This window comes from Pristiophorus japonicus, chromosome 1 (genome assembly GCF_044704955.1).
Source record: "Pristiophorus japonicus isolate sPriJap1 chromosome 1, sPriJap1.hap1, whole genome shotgun sequence".
NCBI lineage: Eukaryota > Metazoa > Chordata > Chondrichthyes > Pristiophoridae > Pristiophorus > Pristiophorus japonicus.
In genome coordinates this window covers 1634264-1661242 of record NC_091977.1, presented here as the reverse complement: position 1 = coordinate 1661242, position 26979 = coordinate 1634264, and the positions used below count along the sequence as shown (strand labels likewise).

Sequence of the window (26979 nt, the reverse complement as noted above, 5' to 3'; positions counted from 1 at the left end):
CCCGTAACGGGATCAAACATGTCATATCTGCCCCGCTTAAACCAGTGTCCAATAGTCAGCCTGAGAGAGCATTGCAAGGCTTGAAGAGGGTAACTGAAGGCTCACTGCAGACTCATCTATCCCGAGTCCTGCTTAGCTGCCGCACGAGACCCCACTCACTCACTGGGATACCACTTGCTGAACTGCTCATGAAAAGAGCATTTAAGACAAGGCTCTCGTTAGTTCACCCTGATCTACATGAACAGGTAGAGAGCAGGCGGCTTCAACAAAGTACATACCATGATAGCGCAAATGTGTCACGCGAGATTGAAGTCAATGATGCTGTATTTGTATTAAATTATGGACAAGGTCCCAAGTGGCTTCCTGGCACTGTCGTGGCCAAAGAGGGGATCAGGGTGTTTCGGGTCAAACTTTCAAATGGACTCATTCACCGGAAACACTTGGACCAAATCAAACTCAGATTCACGGACTACCCTGAGCAACCCACCTTGGACCCTGCCTTTTTTGATCCCCCAACATACACACCAGTGGCAACCAGCACCACGGCTGACCACGAAGCAGAACCCATCATCCACAGCAGCCCAGCGAGGGACTCAACAACACCAGCCTTCACACCGAGACGATCAACCGGGCAAGAAGGGCCCCAGATCGACTCACATTGTAAATAATTACACGATTAACTTTAGGGGGGAATGTTGTTATGTATCTGGACTTGGATATACTCTGTACAGCCACCAGGGGGCTCATTCTCCGGAGTTCCAAGGGATCCCATAATCCCTTGGGAGCACAGGTATTTAAGGTGGCTTCACAGGTTGGAGAGGCACTCTGGAGACCTGCAATAAAAGACTAAGGTCACACTTTACTTTGAGCTCACAGTGTTCAGTCTGACTCTTTCTCCATACACTACAGGATGAATCAAATTAACCTCCCTACGCCCCAACCCACTGACCCCGCCTTGCCTCTCCACACCCGGGGACCCTCCAATCCCGTGGCCGAGATGGATAAAACGTTTTTCGACCTACATCACGGTGAGTGGGTTAGACGGTGACAACGCAACACCAGCTCACCACCGTGCAATACTTATCCACTGCCTCTGCACCGAAGGCCAACGCATCTTTGGCCAAATCGAAGACACGGAGTCCTACGACAAAGCGGTAAGCACCCGAGAGAAATATTTTTGGCCGAGGAAAAGTATCATGATGGAAAGATTCCATTTTCATCAAAGGGGGCAAGAGAACGGTGAACCAATCAAACAGCACATCATTTCATTAACTGAACTGGTCGCTACGTGTAACTTTGGAGCATCACCGAGGAAATGATCAGGGATCAAATGATTGAGAAAACAACGATCTCCCGCATTCGGGAACGCTTGCTAATGGAAAATGACAAATTGCCATTTGACAAAGCAACTAATTTGGCCATCCAAATCGAATCAGCGTTTTCCGATTCAAAAGTGATCAGATCCCCTGCTCCCCCTGTGCAGCCGACCAGTTACAGCCCATGTGCAAGGCATTCGTCCAAAGTGGGAATCACAGCAGAGACCCAGGGCTGGTAATAAGCCACCCACTATGGATCACGGGCTTAACTTCCACTGCTTTAACTGTGGAGACAAATCACATGCAGCAAAGAGTCCTAACTGCCCTGCACGTGGGAAGAGATGCTCTGCATGTGGTAAAATGATCCATTTTGCTCGTGTCTGTCGCTCATCGCAGCATATTCTACAGGTGGATAACTCCAATAATGATGAACCCAGTATGGTTTACACCGTTAGTGACATTTCGCAAATCGGTTTGGGCAAACTCAAGGACTGTGATGTAAACATTGACGGCACGCCCATCTGCCTCCTCATTGACCTTGGAGCCAAAGTCCCCATATTGAGCGAGGCTGTGTACAAAACCCACTTCACGCACTGTCAACTGCAGCCCGCAACTTCCACTCTACATGGGCACTCCGACTCCAAAATTGAGGTACTTGGGGTCATATATGTCCCGATATACTACAAGGGCATAACATTGGAGAACTTTTCCTTTCATGTCGTGAAGGGACGAAGCATCATGGGTGTTGACCTTTTTGACAAGCTTGGGTTCAAAGTTTACGACCCAACCGACACACCTGTATACACGGTGGACTTTGACAAGCAGTATCCCTCAATTTTCACAGGGTTTGGAGTGACAACAAAATTCTGCCGTTGTCCCTGCATTGACCCTTCCGTCAAACCAGTTACGCAGTGACTTCGCCGTCTCCCATTCGCGGTTTGTGACCAAGTATCCGCAGAATTAACGTGACTCGAATCTCAGGGAATCATTCAGAGCATCGACTCCTCACCCTGGATCTCGAACTTAGTCATTGCTTGGTGTAAACATGGGGAGATCCGCCGATACATCAACCTGAAAAAGGTCAACAAGGCCATCATCCCCGACAAGTATCCTCTTCCTACCATCGTCGAACTGTCTTCAGAATTCCACGGCTCAATAGTTTTTACGAAACTCGACATGCGCCGCAGTTACCTGCAAATACCCCTAGCGGAGGACAGCAAACTGCTCACGGTATTCACGACACATGATGGTCTGTATCAGTATCGACGCATGCCCTACGGACTATCTTCTGCACCAAGTGCATTTCAGAAGATTGTCACTACTATGCTAGCAGGCATAGAGGGAGTCCTCAATCTGCTTGACGATATCGCAGTCCATGGACGGACAATGGAAGAACATGACCAGCAACTTCACACATTTATGGTTCGACTTGCTACACATAACATTACACTTAATGCCAATAAATAATGTACATTCGCTGCTGGAGAAATAAACTTTCTGGGCTACAGAGTCACAGCACAACATTGAGGCGATCCAGCGAATGCAGGAGGCTACCAATGTCGAAGAACTTTCATCATCCTCGGCACTTGCAACTTCTATCTGAAGTTGGTCCCGCACTACGCGCACATTGCCGAACCACTTCTCAAGTTGCTGTGCAAGGACATCCCTTGGGAATGGACAGATCCCCAGGCTCAGGCATTCACCACTCTTAAGGGGAAAATCACATCCCCTCCTATCCTTGCACACTTTGATCCGAATGCCACTACATATGTCACCATAGATGCATCAGGCACCACCATGGGTGCTGTGCTCTGGCAATGGATTGAGGGCCTGGAACATCCAGTCGCATTCGCCTCTCACACGCTCTCGTCTGCAGAATGTAAATACTCTACAGGAGAACGCGAAGCACTCACTTGCATCTACGCATGTGAACGCTGGCACATCTACCACTATGGCAGGAAATTTACCCTCCGTACAGATCACCAAGCACTAACTACGTTACTCGCTACAACTGGATCTGGGCACAGACCACTACGGATCAGCTGATGGTCAGATCGCCTTCATCAGTATAACTTTGATGTCCAGTACATTGCTGGCAGTCACAACCACGTAGCTGACATGTTCAGCCGCTCAACACCTGTTTCAGACTCTGGTGCTGACTTGTTCACAGATGACGACACACATGTCACGTTGATCATCACTCAGTCCATCGCAAATCTTTTCTCCTGCGACAAATTCGAAGGCCTTTGTGAGGTCAAAGAAAGCCATGTACAGAGGTTGATGCTGCTCTCTACATTTTACGTGGATTTTTTGCGTGGTGAAGATCATGTCCGTTGTGTCCCTTAGTGGGTGGAATCCACATTGCGACTCTGGGAGGAGTTCTTCAGCCACTGGGAGGAGATGATTGAGGAGGATTCTTGTGATGGTTTTCCCTGTGGAAGACAGCAGGGAAGCTCTTGTTTAATTACCGCAGTCGGACTTGTCTCCTTTCTTTAATATGGTCACGATTATGGTGTCTCTGTGATCCCCTGGCATGCTCTCCTCCTTCCAGGTCAGAGAGAGGAGTTCATGGATTTGTGCCAAGAGTACTTCTCTGCCATGTTTTAGTGCTTCAGCGTGGATTCCAGCTGCTCCCGAGGCCTTGTTGTTCCTCAGTTGTCGCAAGGCCTTTTCAACCTCGTGCCGGGCTGGGGTTTTATTGAGATGGTGACGGGTGACATGCTGCAGGATGGAGTCAAGGACACTCAGGTCAAAGACAGAGTTTTGGTTGAGAAGATCCTCGAAGTGCTCCTTCCAGCGGGCATTGACCTTTCTAACCTCTCCTTGACTCTCAGTGGTATTGGACCTTGAGTGCTTGGGCCGTAGGTGGACTTGATGGCGCTAAAAATTCCATGCACCTCGTGATTATCGGTTAGATGCTGGATCTCCTGCGCTTTTTCCAGCCACTGTTTATTCTTTAGGTCGTGAGATTTTCATTGGACCTCGGCCTTCAGTTGTCTGTAAGTCTGCTTTCTTTCACTCCAATTGTGGAGTTGTTTCAATTCAAAAATGCCTTGTATTTGCGGTTTATTAGCTCCTGGATCTCCTGATCGTTCTTGACAAATCTTCTGGAATTTTTTGAGAATGTAACTAGCAGAGTGGACAAGGGAGAACCAGTGGATGTGGTGTATTTGGACTTTCAAAAGGCCTTTGATAAGGTCCCACATAAGAGATTGGTGTGCAAAATCAAAACACATGGTATTGGGTGTTAATGTTCTGGCATGGATAGAGAATTGGTTTGCAGACAAGAAGCAGAGAGTCGGGATAAGCGGGTTCTTTTCGGAATGGCAGGCAGTGACTAGTGGAGTGCCGCAGGGCTCAGTGCTGGGACCCCAGCTCTTTACAATATACATTAATGATTTGGATGAAGGAATTGAGTGTAACATCTCCAAGTTTGCAGATTACACTAAACTGGGTGGCGGTATGAGCTGTGAGGGGGACGCTAAGAGGCTGCAGGGTGATTTGGTCAGGTTAGGTGAGTGGGCAAATGCATGGCAGATGCAGTATAATGTCGATAAATGTGAGGTTATTCACTTTGGGGGCAAAAACACGAAGGCAGAATATTATCTGAATGACGGCAGATTAGGAAAAGGGGAGGTGCAACGAGACCTAGGTGTCATGGTTCATCAGTCATTGAAAGTTGGCATGCAGGTACAGCAGGCGGTGAAGAACGCAAATGGCATGTTGGCCTTCATAGCTAGGGGATTTGAGTATAGGAGCAGGGAGGTCTTACTGCAGTTGTACAGGGCCTTGGTGAGGCCTCACCTGGAATATTGTGTTCAGTTTTGATCTCCTAATCTGAGGAAGCACGTTCTTGCTATTGAGCGAGTGCAGTGAAGGTTCACCAGACTGATTCCAGGGATGGCTGGACTGTCTTATGAGGAGAGACTGGATCAACTGGGCCTTTATACACTGGAGTTTAGAAGGATGCGAGGGGATCTCATAGAAACGTATAAGATTCTGACTGGACTGGACAGGTTAGATGCGGGAAGAATGTTCTTGATGTTGGGGAAGTCCAGAACCGGGGACACAGTCTTAGGATAAGGGGCAGGCCATTTAGGACTGAGATGAGGAGAAACTTCTTCACTCAGAGAGTTGTTAACCTGTGGAATTCCCTGCCGCAGAGAGTTGTTGATGCCAGTTCATTGGATATATTCAAGAGGGAGTTAGATATGGCCCTTACGGCTAAAGGGATCAAGGGGTATGGAGAGAAAGCAGGAAAGTGGTACTGAGGGAATGATCAGCCATGATCTTATTGAATGGTGGTGCAGGCTCGAAGGGCCGAATGGCCTACTCCTGCATCTATTTTCTATGCTTTCTATGTTCTCATCGAACCAGTCTAGATGTTTTCTGGTAGAGTGACCGAGTGTCACTTCTCAGGTGCTAATTATGGTGGACTTGAGGACAGACCAGGCACTGTGGACACTCTGCGGCTCCGGTTCATTGGAAGTCGTCAGGTTGTCTATGAGGTGTTGGCTGACTCGGGCTTTCTTTGTCGGGTCTTTGAGTGTTTCAGCGTTGATCCTCTTGCGGCAGTCATTCTGTTGCCACAGCATTTTGAGGCTACATTGATGGACATCACCGAGGGGTTTAGGCAGTGGTCCGTCCAGCAGCTCCTGTCATGGCGCGAGTGATGTGCACACCCTTGCGATCCCTCGCTCGAACGATGATGTAGTCGAGCAGATACCAGTGCTTGGAGCGAAGGTGTTGCCAGGAGGCCTTGTAGTTACGAAACAAGGTGTTTGTTATAACAAGCCCATGTTCTGAGCATTTTGTCAGGAGGCAGATACCATTGGAATTGGTTTTCTCTACCCATTCCCTGCCACTCACCCCTCCCCAGAGCTCTGTGTCCTTTCCAACTCTGGCATTGAAGTCGCTAAGGAGGATCAGCTTGTCGCCCGTTGGGAGTCGGGACAGGGATTGTTCAAGGCTGGAGTAGAATTCCTCATCAGTAGCTTCCAGGTTTGGGACATATGCACTGATGACCGTAGCACACTGGTTCTCGGTTAGGGTGAGCCGAAGGGCCATGGGGTGTTTGTTTATCCTGTAGGGGGAATCTCTGAGACGGCCCACTAGCTCATTTTTGATGGTGAAGCCAACCCTTACTACTAGGGGGATCAAGGAGTATGGCGAGAAAGCAGGAAGGGGGTACTGAAGTAGAATGTTCAGCCATGAACTCATTGAATGACGGAGCAGGCTAGAAGGGCCGAATGGCCTACTCCTGCACCTATTTTCTATGTTTCTATGAAACAGCATTCTTCTTCTGGTTTGCCTTTCAAGAAGAAAGTGTATCCAGCACCTTGTTCCTTGAGCTGACCTTCTCCTGCCCGACGCGTCTTGCTCAGGGTTTTTTTTAAATTTCAAAATATACTTTATTCATATAAAATTTGTACAGTACATTCAAAAGCAGTTCAGTACGTTTAGCTGTGGTCAGCAATCCCATACACTACATTTGGGTGCTGACGGCAGTTCCGTTCAATATATTTCCTTGCTTTTCAGTCCAAGTACAATTCGGTCCAATACGGGATACATTGTAGTACATTCAACAAATTACATTACGTGTGTCACTATACAGGACACGGAATGGGTGACAGTACATTTACATTTTTCCTTTCCAACGTGCATCACGAAACAGACCTTGCATTATGCATGGCACTACACAGGTGTTTACAGATCATGGTGCTCCATGTACACAAAAAGTAAATTACAAGTACAGCCCGAGGGGAGTTTTATACTGATTCCAGCCCCTGGGTTTACCGTGGTGGAAGGACTTTAAACTGTGGCCCTTCCCCACCGTGCCTTTGTGGCGACTGCACCAATTGTTAGTGTGTCCCTCAGCACGTACTCCTGGATCTTGGATTGTGCCAGTCTGCAACACGCAGACGTGGACATCTCCTTGCTCTGGAAGACCAGCAAGTTTCGGGAAGACCAAAGTGCATCTTTCACCGAGTTGATGGCCCTCCAGCAGCAGATGATGTCTGTCTCGGTGTGTGTCCCTGGGAACAGCCCGTAGAGCACAGAGTCCTGTGTTACGGAGCTGCTTGGGATGAACCTCGACAGCAACCACTGCATCTCCATCCAGACCTGCCTTGCAAAGGGTCAATCCCGAAGGAGATAGATGACTGTCTCGTCCGCCCCACAGCCAACTCTGGGGCAGAGGGCCGTGTCTCTGAAACCCCGGCTGTGCATGAAGGATCTGACGGGTAGGGCCCTCCTCACCACCAACCAAGCTACACCTTGGTGCTTGTGTGAAAGCTCTGGCGATGAGACATTCTTCCAACGAGTTCGACAGTCCGCTCGGGGAACCACCCGACAGGGTCCACCCTCTCCTTCTTTCATAGGGCGTCCAGGACCTTACGTACCGACCACTGCTCTATGGCCTTGTGGTCAAAGGGGTTTTTGCACATCTTGCTCAGGGCGGTGATGTCGATGGCGTAGTGTCTGAGTTCCCGGGTAATGATAGTAATACGACGTAAGTCGTGGAGTACGGATGGTGGCGGCCCAACGAACAGGTGTCCCAACGAACAGGTGTCCCAACGAACAGGTGGCCCAACGAACAGGTGTCCCAACGAACAGGTGTCCGAACAAACAGGTGTCCCAACAAACAGGTGTCCCAACGAACAGGTGGCCCAACGAACAGGTGTCCCAACGAACAGGTGTCCGAACAAACAGGTGTCCCAACAAACAGGTGTCCCAACGAACAGATGTCCCAACAAACAGGTGTCCCAACAAACAGGTGTCCCAACGACGACATCCGGTGGCAAGGTACGAGAATCCAGTAAAAAATGTAGCGCCGGGGGCCATGGGTGGTGATAATCGGCGTGCGGCGGGAATTGGAGGATCGGCGATCGGCAAGGAGCGGAGAATCGGCGATCGGCAAGGAGCGGAGGATCGGCTGGATCTGCGGGCGGCAAGGATTGCCAACAGGGAGGTGGGGACCCAGGGAAGGCTCAGCATGGACCAGCAGCGAGGTCGGGACACGAGGCCAGAATATGCGTGGTCACTAGTAAAGAACTAACGGCCAAAGCGTGAGCGGCTGGAGAGAGCGGAGAAGTGCAGGAGACCAGTGCGCTGGAGATGCAGCCGCGGGGCCCAGGGCACAATGTCAGTATTTTATGGACAAATTCACAAGCTGCTCCAAGATGCCTTCACCTACACTGCGATCTCTGAAAAGCAGAGCGAGAGGACCTGAGGGAGGGAGGAAGGGAGGGAGGGGCTCAGTAGGAATGTAGGCCAGACCCACAGTAGGAGTATGTTTGTGTCTATGTACTAGGCCCATGTAGCGGAGCCTGGTCTCCAGTCGTGTTTGATCCCATTGCCACTGGACCAAGACATCGCTCTGTCAAGCCCGTGTGGCGGCTGGTGTGCAGTGGCCACCACACGTTAAAAAAATCATCGCACAGGCATCTTCCACCCTTTACAATGAAGTTCGGGACCTGGAACATCAGGACCCTCATGGACAACCCCAACAGTGACAGACCGAACGTCATACTTCTATCATTGTCTTGAACATAATCAAGGACTGAGCCTCCACAGCCCTCTAAGCTAGTGAATTCCAAAGATTCACCACCCTCTGAGTGAAGAAATTCCTCCTCATCTCAGTTCTAAATGGCCGACCCCTTATTCAGAGACTGTTACCCCTGGTTCTCGACTCCCCAGCCCGGGGGAAACATCCTCCCTGCATCTACCTTATCAAGCCCTGTAAGAATGTTGTACGTTTCAATGACATCACCTCTCATTCTTCTAAACTCTAGAGAATACAGGCCTAGTCTACTCAATCTCCCCATCCCAGGAATCAGTCTGGTGAACCTTCGTCGCACTCCCTCTATGGCAAGTATATCCTTCCTTAGGTAATAGATCAAAACTGTACACAATACTCCAGTTGCGGTCTCACCAGGGCCCTATATCATTGCAGTAAGACGTCTTAATCTTATACTCAAATCCTCTTACAATAAAGGGCAACATACCGTTTGCTTTTTTAATTTCTTGCTGTACCTGCATGTTAACTTTCAGTGATTTGTGTACCAGGACACCCAGGTCCCTCTGAACACCAACATTTCCCAATCTCTCACTGTTTAAAAAATATTTTTCTATGTTTCCTACCAAAGTGGATAACTTCACTTTTCTCCACAATATATCCCATTTGCCATGTTTTTGCCCACTCACTCAGCCTGTCTGTATATCCGCTTGAAACCTCTTTGAATCCTCCTTACAACTTACATTCCCACCGAGCTTTGTATCTTCAGCAAACTTGGGTATATAACATTTAGTCTTCTCATCTAAATCATTGATATAGATTGTGAAGAGCTGGGGCCCAGCACCGATCCTTGCGGTACTCCACTAGTTACAGTCTGCCAACCCGAAAATGGCACGTTTATTCCTACTCCCTGTTTTCTGACGGTTAATCAATCTTCAATCCATTCCAGTATATAATCCACAATACCATGAGCACTAATCTTGTTTAGTAACCTCTTGTGTGGCAACTTATCGAATGTCTTCTGAAATCCAAATACACCACATCCACTGGTTCCCCCTCATCTATTCTGCGAGATACAACCTCAAAAAGCTCAACAGATTTGTCAAACATGAATTCCATTTCTTAAATCGAAGTTGCCTTTCCCCAATCCTATTAATATTTTCTAAGTGCCCTGTTTCCACATCCTTAATAATAGATTCTATCATTTTCCCTCCGACTGATGTCAGGTTAACTGGTCTGTAGTTCCCCGCTTTCTCTCTCCTTCCTTTCTTAAAAAGTAGGGTTACTTCCATAGATTCTCATTGGATCTTTGGTTCTCCACTCCAGGGAGGTTTTTTACATCTTCTTCTGTGAGAATATGGACACAAAGTATTTGCTTATTTTCTCTGTCATTTCCATATTCCCCATTATAATTTCTCCTGTCTCAGCCTATAAGGGACCCACATTTACTTTCGCTAACCTTTTCCTTTTTACATATCTATAGAAGCTTTTACAGTCTGCTTTTATGTCTCTTGCCAGTTTACTCACATTCTATTTTCCCTTTCTTCGCCAATTTCTTGGTCCTCCTTTGCTGAATTTTAAAACCCTCATAATCCTCAGGCTTACTGCTCTTTTTGGCAACATTATAAGCCTCATCCTTTGATCGAATACTATCTTTAACTTCTCTTGTTAGCCACAGTTGGACCACTTTTCCTGTGGGGTTTTTGTGCCTTAAAGGAATGTGTGTTTGTTGTAAATGATGTATTAGTTCTTTAAATGTCAGCCATTGCTTGTTTACTGTCATACCTTTTAATGTCATTTCCCAATCTATCTTAGCCAACTCATAGAAACATAGAAACATAGAAAATAGGTGCAGGAGTCGGCCATTCGGCCCTTCGAGCCTGCAGCACCATTCGATAAGATCATGGCTGATCATTCCCTCAGTACCCGCCCCTCATACCTACGTGGTTTGCTTTGTTTAGATTGAAGACCCTAGTTTCGGATTTAACTAAATCACAATGAAACTTAATATAAAATTCTATCATATTATGTTCACTCTTCCCTAAAGGCCCCTTTACTACAAGGTTATTAATTAACCCTTTCTCATTGCACAAACTATAAACATTCAGAAATCACATCACACAACAATGCAACCTGCATTAGTTTAAATCTCACTTACAGTTAGCCATGTATCTCAATTCATCATCATCTCATCCCTGGAACCAGGATGACTTGCTTCCACATGAGTTCACTGATGTTTCAATGAAGGACCCGATGTTCCAGTCCTGATCTCCAATTGAGGAGGTGGAAGATGCCTGTGTGTGAATTTTTTTAACGTGTGGTGACGTTGTACATCAGGCACCACACGGGCTTGACAGAGCTAGGTCTTTATCCAGTGGCAAGGGTTAACCAGGACGACTGGAGACCTGCTCTGCTGCACAGACCTAGTGCGCACACATATCGCAATGTGGGCTTGGCCCGTGTTGCCCCTGGGCCCTCGGCTCTTCTGGGCCCGTATCCTCATTTGCCGTACCTCAGCCATGATGGTCCAGGCCCCGGTGCTCCTGGTCTATAACCCCGACCTGTGGTGCTGTTCTCACACAGGTCGGGACAGCCCATGATGGTCCAGGCCCCAGCGCTCCAGCTCTATAGCCCCGACCTGTGGTGATGTTCTCACACAGGTCGGGACAGCCCATGATGTTCCAGGCCCCAGTGCTCCAGCTCTATAGCCCCGACCTGTGGTGATGTTCTCACACAGGTCGGGACAGCCCATGATGTTCCAGGGCCCAGTGCTCCAGCTCTATTTATAGCCCCGACCTGTGGTGATGTTCTCACACAGGTCGGGACAGCCCATGATGTTCCAGGCCCCAGTGCTCCAGCTCTATTTATAACCCCGACCTGTGGTGATGTTCTCACACCGGTCGGGACAGCCCATGATGTTCCAGGGCCCAGTGCTCCAGCTCTATAACCCCGACCTGTGGTGATGTTCTCACACAGGTCGGGACAGCCCATGATGTTCCAGGGCCCAGTGCTCCAGCTCTATAGCCCCGACCTGCGGTGATGTTCTCACACAGGTCGGGACAGCCCATGATGTTCCAAGGCCCAGTGCTCCAGCTCTATTTTTTGTCCCGACCTGTGGTGGTATTCTCACTACTTTATATTCTGATTAATAGCTGTATTTTGAGTCCTCTTCCCCTCCAAAAGCGTGGTCACACATTTACTAAACTATCACGCTACAACCCTTAAATACCTCGAGCACACGTCACAAATACTCCAGTGTTTCTAAATCCACTCGTAACATCTAATGCCAAAGATTCAGTATAACGTGAATATCTTTTCTAGGCAATATTGCTTTCTCTGAAGGACTGATCCCACTTTGCTGATCATTCCAATATATCTCATTCGCAATGGAGAAGCTTTTGTAGAAATACCTGATACAGCTTTCTGAAAATCAGGCCATGCTAATGTCTTCATCATAAAAATATATTTTCCAGGTGTTACCGAGATGCCGGTGCCTGAGACAAGTCGTGTGGCTGAAAATACAACTGTCAATAGAAAGGCAAAAGTAGACGGTGAGCAGATGAATCATATTATGTGGTTCTCTCTGTGTAGGGATTGTTAACATAGCAACTGTCAGAGTTCATAAAATGTTGTTTCTAGTTTCATACTTTGGCTCAGGAGCTCTCCAGATATGTAATGTTAGACTCTGAAATACTTGAACAATCTTCAGTAAAATAGATCTTTGTGATGCTGGTCCACAATAAAAGGTTTCACGCACAATACAGAAACCTATTTATTCAGTCACTTTACTGATTGTGTATATCACAAGTTTGCAATAGGAATGGCTGTTTAGAAACAATATGAATCACTAAAAGAAAGTAAACAAGCAGCAACAAGTGCAGATGTCAGGATCCCGCTCAGTTTGAGACTCCACATGATCCGAGAGCTTCCCAACACTTCATATCCAGGCTCACACATGAAGCACCAACATTTGAGTTATAGACTGGAGGGCTGTCAGGCCTTGTGGACCCAGAGCCCAGTGAGAGTCAGGAGAGGTGGGAGAAAAGAGAATCAAATGGGAAAAGTCCTGATCCGTGAGCAATGCTTTTCATTTAACTTGTTTAGTAAATCTGCAGCCACAGAACCACTTTGTTCATTCTCCAATTTATGAGTCAACTTGTCATTTTGGGGGCAGGAATTTGTGGGTTCAAGCCCCACTTCAGACTTTCACAGAATCATAGAATGGTTACAGCACAGGGGGCCATTCGGCCCATCGAGCCCGTACTCTTCACTGACACTTCAGGGGATTGCTGCATTTTCAAAAGTGCTGCCTTTCAGTTAAGACCTTTTTTGGTGAATGTTAAAGACATCATTGTATCTATTGATGGCGAGCAGGGTGTTGTCCTGACATAATTCTTCCCTCAACCAACACCACCACAAGAGATGAACTGGTTGTTATCTCATTTCCTGCTTGTGGGACCTTGAATGGTGTTTGTTTACCTGACAACAGGACTTCCACTTTAACAGTGATCATTACTTGCTTTGGGATATGGCCAGCCGCGATATATATATCGATGCAAATTCTTTATCTCCATCTTATTCTCTGCAGACACAGGAAGAGAAGATATTCATTACGGATCCATCGCTTTTCAGACAAGTTCACCAGGTAATGAAACCCAATATTGCTATTTTTTTCTCTCAGTTTTGTGTTCTTCAAGGTGAGGAATGTTAATGCTGGGTAATAAAACTCGTTGCTGCCTCTGTTTTTTCCCCGGAGGGGCGGTAATGGCGGCAGAAAGCATTTCCGAGCCGGGGGCCAGCATCCAGCGCCCTGCCGGGACATTCGGTGTCAGGTACCCGGCGGGCGGGGGAGGGGCAGTACGGCCTGGGGGAGGTGAGCCGTGTGTGTGTGTGGGGGGGGGGGCCCGGGGGAGGTGAGCCGTGTGTGTGTGTGGGGGGGGGGGGCCCGGGGGAGGTGAGCCGTGTGTGTGTGTGGGGGGGGGGGGCCCGGGGGAGGTGAGCCGTGTGTGTGTGGGGGGGGGGCCCGGGGGAGGTGAGCCGTGTGTGTGTGTGGGGGGGGGGGCCCGGGGGAGGTGAGCCGTGTGTGTGTGGGAGTGGGGGGGGGGGGCAGTACGGCCCGGGGGAGGTGAGCCGTGTGTGTGTGCGGGGGGGCCCGGGGGAGGTGAGCCGTGTGTGTGTGCGGGGGGGGGGGCAGTACGGCCCGGGGGAGGTGAGCCGTGTGTGTGTGGGGGGGGGGCCCGGGGGAGGTGAGCCGTGTGTGTGTGCGGGGGGGCCCGGGGGAGGTGAGCCGTGTGTGTGTGGGAGTGGGGGGGAGGGGCAGTACGGCCCGGGGGAGGTGAGCCGTGTGTGTGTGGGAGTGGGGGGGAGGGGCAGTACGGCCCGGGGGAGGTGAGCCGTGTGTGTGTGCGGGGGGGCCCGGGGGAGGTGAGCCGTGTGTGTGTGGGAGTGGGGGGGGGGGGCAGTACGGCCCGGGGGAGGTGAGCCGTGTGTGTGTGTGGGGGGGGGGCCCGGGGGAGGTGAGCCGTGTGTGTGTGTGGGGGGGGGGGGGCAGTACGGCCCGGGGGAGGTGAGCCGTGTGTGTGTGCGGGGGGGCCCGGGGGAGGTGAGCCGTGTGTGTGTGGGAGTGGGGGGGGGGGGCAGTACGGCCCGGGGGAGGTGAGCCGTGTGTGTGTGTGGGGGGGGGGCCCGGGGGAGGTGAGCCGTGTGTGTGTGTGGGGGGGGGGGCCCGGGGGGAGGTGAGCCGTGTGTGTGTGTGGGGGGGGGGGGCAGTACGGCCCGGGGGAGGTGAGCCGTGTGTGTGTGGGGGTGGGGGGCAGTACGGCCCGGGGGAGGTGAGCCGTGTGTGTGTGGGAGTGGGGGGGGGGGCAGTACGGCCCGGGGGAGGTGAGCCGTGTGTGTGTGGGGGTGGGGGGCAGTACGGCCCGGGGGAGGTGAGCCGTGTGTGTGTGGGGGGGGGGGGCCCGGGGGAGGTGAGCCGTGTGTGTGTGGGAGTGGGGGGGGGGCAGTACGGCCTGGGGGAGGTGAGCCGTGTGTGTGTGTGGGGGGGGGGGGGCCCGGGGGGAGGTGAGCCGTGTGTGTGTGTGGGGGGGGGGGCCCGGGGGGAGGTGAGCCGTGTGTGTGTGGGGGGGGGGGGGCAGTACGGCCCGGGGGAGGTGAGCCGTGTGTGTGTGTGGGGGGGGGGCAGTACGGCCCGGGGGAGGTGAGCCGTGTGTGTGTGGGGGGGGGGGCCCGGGGGAGGTGAGCCGTGTGTGTGTGGGAGTGGGGGGGGGGGCAGTACGGCCTGGGGGAGGTGAGCCGTGTGTGTGTGTGGGGGGGGGGGGGCCCGGGGGGAGGTGAGCCGTGTGTGTGTGTGAGGGGGGGGGGCCCGGGGGGAGGTGAGCCGTGTGTGTGTGGGGGGGGGGGGGGGGGGGGCCCTGACGACTTCCAGTGACCCAGAAATGCAGAATGTCCACAGTGCCTGGTCTGCCCTCACCTGGGACAGCACCGGACCGAGATAGCAGTGGGTCATGTAATCTCCCAACAATCACAGAAGGAGCTTTGTTCATTAATGACCACCCCTGTGGCTCACTGTGTAAATGCAGGGCTCAGTGTGGATCTGAGTCAGACAGAGGACAACTGGGTTCACTGTCAATCACTGTCTTGGTGATCATTGGCTGTCCCAGTGAAATGCAGTAAGTTGGCCCAGAATTCCCGGTTTCTTCTTCCCGTGGGCGTTCGACTACCAATAGGACAGAAGATGCGCACTTACCTTTTGGTCGAATGCCTGCCAGAGATCCCGGACTTGAGGTCTCCTCTTCTTGCGCAACGGAGTGTGCTCACATCGGGACGTGCGCAGGCCGGGAGCTGGAGTCACATGGCTCTGGGCAGCCAATCAGGTAAAGTATATTCCCATTATTATGAATGAGAACCCTCCCCAAAACACTAATATGCAATAATAAGTTATTATTATAAAATATTAAAAACATATTTTTATTAATTTAATTTTAAATTATTTATGTATTTTAAAAATATTTTTCCAATTTTTAAAAAAGTTTTTAAAATTATAGTTTAAAATAAACTTACTGTAGTGGGGAGGGTTTTAACAATAATACGTATTTTTAAAATGTTATTTTACAATGTGTTTGTGTGTTTTAAAACTCTTACGCCTGTAACAGTGGGCTATGCACCTGGTTTTATCAGGCGCGAGAGTTTTGAGGATATTTGCCGGGCAAGATATGGGTAAATCCCACAATCCTGCCCGTACAAATATCCTCGCTCCCGAGATGTGCGAGATCTGTCAAGCAAGAAACTTGACAGATCGGAAAAGCCGGTCTCAGCGCATTGCGTATTGCGTAGACGCTCCGTACGGACTCAGGGAGTCCGGGATTTCCGGGCCATTGGTTCACCGTTAGTCAGGTTTTATTGTTAGAGCAATCGATCAATGTCATCCTTTAATTGTGATATTTGCAATTATCACAGGGTCCAGACACGGTACGCAGTGCAATAAACAATCTTCAGATCCTGTAAGTATATCAATCCCTATTGGTGAAATCACACAACCGACAATATTAATAACGGCAACAAATTTGTAAAGTTGTTATCTGATGTTAGGAGATGCAATAATAGATCACATTATTATAAATGGTTAATTTCTCTCTTGCAGAACCTGGCTCCTTCAAAGGAAGATGGTTCATCTGTCATCTATGCACAAATAGCACAAGCAGACTATACATGAGTTGCACAGGACAGAGAGGAAGAGCTTGGAGTTCGATATGTGGAACATAACATTTTGGGAATTTATATTTTTACCTGAGAACAGATATGGAGCTTTCTTCCTGGTATCTGCTCTGATTTATCACAATCATTGCAGCACGCTTTTCAAACATGAACATAACTTATGAATGATAACTTGCAATAGAAATGGTTCTTTTAACATTGCTTCAACAACGCTTCTGCAGACGCTATGTAAACACAAACATCGGCTACATTATGGAAATTAATTGGATGTTGCACGTAATTTTGTTGCCCACTCAATTAATATCTCAGAAGTGTAATAACCAACAATGATGATTCAACTGCGCAATGTATTGATTAAGCTCAAATTTTTCTGTTCCCGACTGGGTTAATTTGGATAAATTCATCCCATTAACAGCCACCAGCATTGAATTAGTTCACTCAACAATGCATCGACTGCTGTTATCCTTATTTACTAGTGTCAGTTCCATCTAATGCGGCCATTTTTCACCACACCCGACTAAAAACTCAAAATTAAAAATCAACTTTTTATGTCGAATTACTTTTATACGGGGCCTGAAATTGCTGGAGGCTCCTGCCCCTGATGGAAGTGCAGGGGATGGGATTTCCCATTGTCAGCATGGCCCAGCATTGACCCTGTCCCGAGGGCCTGTGGCCCCACAGGGTGGCTGGCAGTACAGAGGGGCAGCTTCCCACTCTCGGGGTGCCGGCCCCTACAGACAAGGGTAGGTTTTATTCAAGATGATCCTCAGATTGCTCCATTTTTAATGTAAATAAAATCAATGCCCATTTTCACTCTAGAATTTAAAATTCTGAAAAATGGTCAAAAAATTAAATCTTGTGCCTTCGAAACTGGTGCTCTCCTAAAACTTTCATAAACTTCTGACTTTTCTCGTTCACGATGAGTAATAATTTTGGGTGCACTTTGCAGCATAAATGACCACACACATTGTACACTCACATTCAGGCTGGCTTGGGAGTTGTTGGTCTTTCTGATTGTGTGGCAACTTTCTTTTGAAGCTGTTGCTTAGCTTTTAGTCAATGGCAGTGTATTTATATCTTGACTTCAACACGTTGAGGATGTGGGTAAGAGGCAGAATGAGTCAGATGGCAAATCTGTACCTTAGGAGGAACAAGGAGAAAAGCTCAGAGAAGCATTGACTACAACAGTATGGTTAATATAGCACGACAAGAAATGTTGCAAAGGGAGATCCATCTGGTCCATGCAAGACTTTGGTTGAAGTGAAATCAAGATTTCCCATCAATGCCTGAAGAATGATTCCTACTTCTGATAAGACTGTGTTCCCACAATCCAGGTCTGTACCATGTACATGTTATTCTCGCAGGCTGGTGTAAACTGACTCTGCCCCAAAATAGATGGCCGCTGTAAATAATGGCCTATGAGCTGTGAGGATAAGGAGTTGGCGTGAAAGTGAAGTGAGACACAGGCCAGTCATAACTTTAACAACATCTCCTTTAATGCGAAAAAATCAGTGAATGATTTAACAATTTACCCAAGGGAAACACAAGTGTTGTAGACATGTGACTCTGGTTAATTTTAACTTGAAGCATGTTTCTAACAGGCGGGGCGAGCCTCAAACCCCTCCCCCACACCTCAACCCCCTCTCCCACAACTCAAACCCCTCTCCCATACCTCAACCCCCTCCCCCACACCTCAAACCCCTCTCCCATACCTCAAACCCCTCTCCCACACCTCAAACCCCTCTCCCATACCTCAACCCCCTCCCCCACACCTCAAACCCCTCTCCCATACCTCAACCCCCTCCCCCACACCTCAAACCCCTCTCCCACACCTCAAACCCCTCTCCCATACCTCAACCCCCTCCCCCACACCTCAAACCCCTCTCCCACACCTCAAACCCCTCTCCCATACCTCAACCCCCTCCCCCACATCTCAAACCCCTCTCCCATATCTCAACCCCCTCCCCCACACCTCAAAACCCTCTCCCACACCTCAAACCCCTCTCCCATACCTCAAAACCCTCCCCCACACCTCAAACCCCTCCCCCACACCTCAAACCCCTCTCCCATATCTCAACCCCCTCCCCCACATCTCAAAACCCTCCCCCACACCTCAAACCCCTCTCCCATACCTCAACCCCCTCCCCCACATCTTAAACCGCTCCCCCATACCTCAAACCCCTCCCCCACATCTCAAACCCCTCCCCCATACCTCAAACCCCACTCCCACAGCTCAAATCCCACCCCCACAGCTCAAATCCCACCCCCACAGCTCAAACCCGTCCCTCACACTTCAACCTCCCCCCCACACACACCCCTCCCCCATACCAAAAACCCCTCCCCCACTCCCCACCTCAAACCCCTCACCCACGCTCACCCCTCCCGCACACCTCAACCCCCTCCTTAGCTCCTACCCCTCCCCATGCCTCAAACACTTCCCCCACCACTGCCCACACTCGGGCAATTTTAACCTCTGGGCCTCATTTACATCTCACCAGCCAGCTGCCCCCCAGCAATGGGGGAGGGGCTGCCCTCCGGCAATGGGGGAGGGGCTGCCCTCCGGCAATGGGGGAGGGGCTGCCCCCCGGCAATGGGGGAGGGGCTGCCCCCTAGCAATGGAGGAGGGGCTGCCCCCCAGCAGGTGAAGATTGTGTGGCCTAGAGGCAACCCACTGGCACTGAACAAAGTTGCAAGGGAGGGATGGCAGGGGTTCCGTGGGGTATAACGGGTTCAAACGGCAGAGCCCAGGACATCAGCGGCCTAGACCTGACTCCTAAAGATAAGTTAAAATTGATTAATTTGAGGCTTTCGCTTCTTCCCCAAGAAGGTTTACTGAGTGGAGTTGCTGCAATCAGTTACCAGTTAAAATGCCGTCATGTCCTAACGGCAGGCTCTTGATTTGCAAATAGTGAGACAACTCCCACTCCAGGTACCTGGGCGTTACCTAAGAAACAGCCCAGTTAAGGTGGGAGCATGTGGGATTGGAGCGACAACACAACACGACGGTCTGAGGGGCAATTTTAATGACATTGCCCAGTAGCTGCTGGACAGGGGGTTAATGTCACCCCCTTATTTTCGAGAGGAACATTCCCAGAAAGTTACGATTTGATCAAGTCTTTATTTGGTGCATTGCCTGATAGTTTGAAGCCAACTGTAATTCTACCTTTTAAGCCAAACATAATTTCTCCAAAGTTTCAGATATTGTAAATATATGAGAGTAATAGTGACTTCAATAAACTTTACAGGTGCAGTAAATCTGACCCTGGGTACAGGCCGCTTGTGTGAACTGAATCTTTTACATCACACACCGATAGAAAGAGCTGGTCCTTTTAAAGAACTGTCATATCTTCAGGTTATTTCGATCGTCAATGAAGCACTTTGTGAACTGAGGGAAAGAGGCCGTTAATGGGCCCACAGCCAGCAAACAATGGGGGAGAAAGTGGACATGGCTGAGGACACACAAGGGGCAGAATGGTGTTTGCCGACTGTTATACAACACGCCCGATTGTTGTATTGAAGTCAATGGAACTGAAAAAGTACCGCGGAGGCTGGAAATTGGGAATACAAACAATGCTGGAAATACTCAGCGGGTCAGGCAGCGTCTGTGAAGAGAGAAACAGATAATGTTTCAGGTCGATGATCTCTCTGCAGAACTGACTATCGGGCGGAGAGTATCCCAGATGAACGATGTGATATCGACTAATTTACATTCCTGCCCTCGTCCAATTGCACCCCCAACCTGTTTTAGTGATGTTTGCTGAGCAACAAATGTGGACCACAATAACTCTGCTGCTAATATAGGTCACTGCCCTCTATATCGAATCAGTGGCGATATTGGACGACTTTTTCTGCTTTTGCATTCGCCAATCTGTGATTTCTGTTGTGTGTTTTCACTTTAATAGTAAGAAAGTCAGAGGCTGTGAGCACAGAGTGGAAAGCACAGGCCAATCGGTCATGGCTTTGAGTATCCCAAATTCTGCACCAGCTCAATTAAAACAACACTTTTTTTTGTAGAATTATGCAAAGTTAAGAGAGACTTTAAGTGGACTATCCATCCAAAAGCAAAGCATCAGTAATGAAAACATGAAGCATTGAGGAGAAATGTTCACTCAGAGGATGGTGAATCTTTGGAATTCTCTACCCCAGAGGGCTGTGGAGGCTCAGTCGTTGAGTATATTCAAGACCGAGATCAATAGAGTTGTGGCTATTAAGGGAATCAAGGGATATGGGGATAGAGCAGGCAAGTGGAGTTGAGGCAGAAGACCAGCCATGATCTCATTGAATGGGAGAGGGAATTGGTGGGCCCAATGGCACATGTTGTCTGGGTACATGTTGTCCTTGTGGTTCCTCGAAACCTTTATACCCTGTTTTGATAGTGTCCACCGCCGTCCCATTGACGGACTTTCCTTTCAATCAGGGATATGATATATCCCTGAATATCGATGACTTCTTTTGGCACAAAACAGAAGTCGATGATCGTGATAGGCAGCGGGTAATTCCCCCACCATCATGTTGATCGCCGTGGTGCTCACATACCATCCTCCCTTTCCTTGTGAGGCAGCAGTCGTTTCGGAGTCCAGTGTCAGCGGTGTGACACTCAACACACATCCTACTGTTCTGTTATGTCTGTGATGTGCTTATGAATGACTCCACGAGGCAATGTGTTGTACTCAAACTGTAGTGACCTTGGTCCTTTATCCGTAACTCCAGAGTGAGGCACATGCATTGTGGGCAGCCTTTTATACAGCCCCTGCCACCAGGGCAGGAAACCCTGGTCTCCACCAGTTGCACCCTCTAGTGGTGCCAGCATGTATAGACACAGTGTAAACCTTATTGTCAGTATATCAGGTAAACAAGTCTCCAACTTATGCAACTATACAGTGACTACACAGAGAGTATATCTATAGTCTGCATATATAACATCACTCTCCCCCAAGTCCTTTGTGCCAATTACCTTTGCACTATATGCTCTGGTTGAGCTCTCCCCAGACATAAGTGCCAATAGCCCTTGCACCTTGGCTGTGCTTTGGCTTGACTCTCTCCCTGTTAACCCCAAGTCCTTTTGCCACAACGTTGGGTAGTGGGTGTCCGGCCAGTTCCCAGCGCTGTCCCAGCGGGCCTGGAGTGGGCTGGTTTGAGCCGGAGCAGGATCCGTGGTCCGGACTGTAACGTAGAACGGGGACTCAGGCCTGCCGTTGTTGCTGCCGGTGTCGCGAGGTGTGGATGTCTGAGGCAATCGGCGGGCAGGGGGTGGGGGGGGCGCTCGGTGCCCAACAGCTGCCGCGGGAGCCCGGCCGCTGCCATCTTGGATGTGTTGGAAGCCGCCGCGGGGACGCAGGAGTGTCGACACAGATTACTGCTGTCAAGGTACAGCACGAGCTGGTGCAGGAGGGTGACGGCAGTGAAGAGGGACATCATCAAGGTCCAGGTCGGTGATTGCAGCGTGGGCAGGTACATCAGGAGCAGCAAGGTCGGGGCGAAGGAGCGGCGAGAGAGCGTGGAGCAACGTGATCGGGGCCCAGGAGAGGCGCGAGTTCAGGGCCAGAAGAGGCGAGGGCCCAGGGGCAGCACGGACCAGCCCACACTGCGATATGTGTGCACTAGGCCCGTGCAGCAGAGCAGGTCTCCAGTCTCCCTGGCTAATCCTTGCCACTGGACCAAGACCTCACTCTGTCAAGCCCGTGTGGTGGCTGGTGTGCAACGGACACCCCACGTTAAAAAAATCCACGTACAGGCATCTTCCACCCTTCAGGATGTAGTTCGGGATCGGGAATATTAGGTCCTTCATTGAAACACCTGTGAACTCATCCCTTTTTTGGCGTGGAAGCAAGTCATCCTCGTTTCGAGGGACTGCCTGTGATGATGGGTTAGTGATGACCAGTTTGGATGGTTCGATGATACTGTGGAAGTTCCAGTGGGTTCTGGGTGTGATCCACATGTGTGTGTGTCCCTGGCTATATATATCCATTCCCCCCCCACAGCGAGATCATGCAGCTGGCCTGTTACATTAACATACAGGATCAGACACAGTGCAAGTACAAAGAAAGGAAGAAAAAGAAACAGTTTGTATTGTGACACCTTGGTTCAGTGACTTACATTTGTTATGTTTTGTGGTCGTGCGCCAGGATTGGGTAGATTGCGTTCATGGTTCAGTCATGGTCAGTACTGAGGTATGTACAGGTATACGAGGACGCAGGTTCTAGAGCAACCGGACAGGGTCCTAGTCGTCTGATAGTGACACTGTGCCCCCTGCTAGCGGGGGGGCTTGGTTCTCTCACCTAGCCAGGACTCAGGGTCTTTACCGTTGCCTAGTGGTGGGCAGAGCCACAGATGTGTGTGGCCTCCCTGTCCTCCTTTGAGGTGCTGCAGAATCTTCTGCCTGCTCTCTCACGGTGTTGGGAACCTGGCTGTTCCAGGTCCCGTTTGGGGAACTCGCTGGATCTGACCTTTCACTCCCGGACATGGCCGAGGTAGGGACTGTGTCTGGGGGCTGCACCGTCTCCACCCGGGGGGGTGGGCAATGGCAGCCAACTGCGCGTATTGGCGCCATTTCCGTTTCTGGGTCCCTGGCGAATGATGCCATTGGATGCCTGCAGCATGGGATCGGCTTGGGGCAGGGTATCAGGGTCAGTGTCTTCACCCTCCTGAGGTCACTGACCTATAACTTGTGGGATAGACCTGGGGCAGGGTATCAGGGTCAGTGCCTTCACCCTCCTGAGGTCACTGACCTATAACTTGTGGGGACACCTGGGGCAGGGTATCAGGGTCAGTGTCTTCACCCTCCTGAGGTCACTGACCGATAACTTGTGGGATAGACCTGGGGCAGGGTATCAGGGTCAGTGCCTTCACCCTCCTGAGGTCACTGACCGATAACTTGTGGGATAGACCTGGGGCAGGGTATCAGGGTCAGTGCCTTCACCCTCCTGAGGTCACTGACCTATAACTTGTGGGGACACCTGGGGCAGGGCATCAGGATCAGTGCCTTCACCCTCCTGAGGTCACTGACCTATAACTTGTGGGGACACCTGGGGCAGGGCATCAGGGTCAGTGCCTTCACCCTCCTGAGGTCACTGACCTATAACTTGTGGGGACACCTGGGGCAGGGTATCAGGATCAGTGCCTTCACCCTCCTGAGGTCACTGACCTATAACTTGTGGGATAGACCTGGGGCAGGGTATCAGGGTCAGTGCCTTCACCCTCCTGAGGTCACTGACCTATAACTTGTGGGATAGACCTGGGGCAGGGTATCAGGGTCAGTGCCTTCACCCTCCTGAGGTCACTGACCTATAACTTGTGGGGACACCTGGGGCAGGGCATCAGGGTCAGTGCCTTCACCCTCCTGAGGTCACTGACCTATAACTTGTGGGGACACCTGGGGCAGGGCATCAGGGTCAGTGCCTTCACCCTCCTGAGGTCGCTGACCTATAACTTGTGGGGACACCTGGGGCAGGGTATCAGGATCAGTGCCTTCACCCTCCTGAGGTCACTGACCTATAACTTGTGGGATAGACCTGGGGCAGGGCATCAGGGTCAGTGCCTTCACCCTCCTGAGGTCACTGACCTATAACTTGTGGGGACACCTGGGGCAGGGCATCAAGGTCAGTGCCTTCACCCTCCTGAGGTCGCTGACCTATAACTTGTGGGGACACCTGGGGCAGGGCATCAGGGTCAGTGCCTTCACCCTCCTGAGGTCGCTGACCTATAACTTGTGGGGACACCTGGGGCAGGGCATCAGGGTCAGTGCCTTCACCCTCCTGAGGTCGCTGACCTATAACTTGTGGGGACACCTGGGGCAGGGCATCAGGGTCAGTGCCTTCACCCTCCTGAGGTCGCTGACCTATAACTTGTGGGGACACCTGGGGCAGGGCATCAGGGTCAGTGCCTTCACCCTCCTGAGGTCGCTGACCTATAACTTGTGGGGACACCTGGGGCAGGGCATCAGGGTCAGTGCCTTCACCCTCCTGAGGTCGCTGACCTATAACTTGTGGGGACACCTGGGGCAGGGCATCAGGGTCAGTGCCTTGACCCTCCTGAGGTCACTGACCTATAACTTGTGGGGACACCTGGGGCAGGGTATCAGGGTCAGTGCCTTCACCCTCCTGAGGTCACTGACCTATAACTTGTGGGGACACCTGGGGCAGGGCATCAGAGTCATTGCCTTTACCCTCCTGAGGTCGCTGACCTATAACTTGTGGGGACACCTGGGGCAGGGCATCAGGGTCAGTGCCTTCACCCTCCTGAGGTCACTGACCTATAACTTGTGGGGACACCTGGGGCAGGGCATCAGGGTCAGTGCCTTCACCCTCCTGAGGTCGCTGACCTTTAACTTGTGGGATAGACCTGGGGCAGGGTATCAGGATCAGTGCCTTCACCCTCCTGAGGTCACTGACCTATAACTTGTGAGGACACCTGGGGCAGGGTATCAGGATCAGTGTTTTCACCCTCCTGAGGTCGCTGACCTATAACTTGTGGGGACACCTGGGGCAGGGCATCAGGGTCAGTGCCTTCACCCTCCTGAGGTCACTGACCTATAACTTGTGGGGACACCTGGGGCAGGGCATCAGGGTCAGTGCCTTCACCCTCCTGAGGTCACTGACCTATAACTTGTGGGGACACCTGGGGCAGGGCATCAGGGTCAGTGCCTTCACCCTCCTGAGGTCGCTGACCTATAACTTGTGGGGACACCTGGGGCAGGGCATCAGGGTCAGTGCCTTCACCCTCCTGAGGTCGCTGACCTATAACTTGTGGGGACACCTGGGGCAGGGCATCAGGGTCATTGCCTTAACCCTCCTGAGGTCGCTGACCTATAACTTGTGGGGACACCTGGGGCAGGGCATCAGGGTCAGTGCCTTCACCCTCCTGAGGTCACTGACCTATAACTTGTGGGGACACCTGGGGCAGGGTATCAGGATCAGTGTCTTCACCCTCCTGAGGTCGCTGACCTATAACTTGTGGGGACACCTGGGGCAGGGCATCAGGGTCAATGCCTTCACCCTCCTGAGGTCGCTGACCTATAACTTGTGTGGACACCTGGGGCAGGGCATCAGGGTCAGTGCCTTCACCCTCCTGAGGTCACTGACCTATAACTTGTGGGATAGACCTGGGGCAGGGCATCAGGGTCAGTGCCTTCACCCTCCTGAGGTCACTGACCTATAACTTGTGGGGACACCTGGGGCAGGGTATCAGGATCAGTGCCTCTACCCTCCTGAGGTCACTGATCTATAACTTGTGGGGACACCTGGGGCAGGGCATCAGGATCAGTGCCTTCACCCTCCTGAGGTCACTGACCTATAACTTGTGGGATAGACCTGGGGCAGGGTATCAGGGTCAGTGCCTTCACCCTCCTGCATTCGCTCGCTTGCTACTTTTGGGGACACTCTGTTCCCGACATCTCACAATAACATTTAGTTCTTTATATTAGTAATGGTACCGATGCATTGATTGCCATGCATACAATGTCTCTATAAGTTCAGTTGGTTGCAGGTTTCCTTTAAGAGAACCCTACTGGCTTTACCCCAATCAGATCCTTTGTTGGACACCACGTGTTGGTCCCTCAGCGTTGCACCTCGTGATCTGGCCGCGGACATCTTTTTTTTCAGCCACGCTGCCCCTCACTGCAGCAGGGACGCCATCTTGCCTCTGTCCTCGAGGTCGACTGCCTTGATCCTTCTCTCCCGCGATTCTGCCACAAAAGCTGGAAGCGTGCCTGTGAATTCGATCTTCCCCCCCAGGAGTCCTGCCACTGGAGCTGGGAAGGTACTTTTAGGTCGTTCCACGCAGCCGTGATGGACGGTCTGTGCCTCAGGTGCTGCACTGGTCTGTTCTCTGGTGCCTGGCCCAAGTGAAGGTGAGGTTTTGCTCTGCCTCTCAGCACGGGGGACATCGATTGCTGGAGTGAAGAGGTCTTCCCATTTCCACTGGATCTTCCCCATCCACCTTCTTCCGAGTAACGTTGGACCATCACCTGCAACAATCCACAGAGGTCACTTGTGCATCACGCCATTATGGATTACACTTACATCCGCACTACCAAGGACTGGGATCAGCTCCTTGGTGTAGGTGCGCAACTTTTCCTGTACTGGAACCAGCTCGGGTCATTTTTCAATCCATAGCCTCTCAAAGGCATCCTGGCTCATCACTGACTGGCTCGCTCCCGTGTCCACTTCCATGAAGAATAGAATGCCGTTTATCTCGACTTCCATCTTCACTGGAGGACAATCGGTGGTGCGGGTATACATTCCATACACTTCTTCTTGGGGCTGAGCTGCCTCTCTGGCCAAATCATCAGACTCCCCACTGGATTCAAAGTCATCTACCGACTCCTCAGCTAGACGATGAGTCGTATTTCTTTTATACATACGCTGGAGGTGGCCCTTCATGTTACAGGCTTTGCCGATATACTCAGCAAACCGACACTGGTGAGCCCTATGC

At 50.9% G+C, this 26979-nt stretch overlaps 1 protein-coding gene across 1 annotated transcript in view; it reads left to right on the top strand.

The window, feature by feature from the left end:
* The window catches only part of LOC139261923 (uncharacterized), a 72179-nt gene extending 52370 nt beyond the window's left edge, over positions 1-19809 (top strand). The window contains exons 7-10 of the mRNA XM_070877102.1: positions 12306-12383; positions 13421-13477; positions 16291-16334; positions 16475-19809. Of these exons, the coding sequence (XP_070733203.1) occupies positions 12306-12383; positions 13421-13477; positions 16291-16334; positions 16475-16546 (251 nt within the window). The 3' untranslated portion in view covers positions 16547-19809. The remainder of the gene's footprint in view (positions 1-12305; positions 12384-13420; positions 13478-16290; positions 16335-16474) is intronic.
* Positions 19810-26979: the final 7170 nt, after the last annotated feature.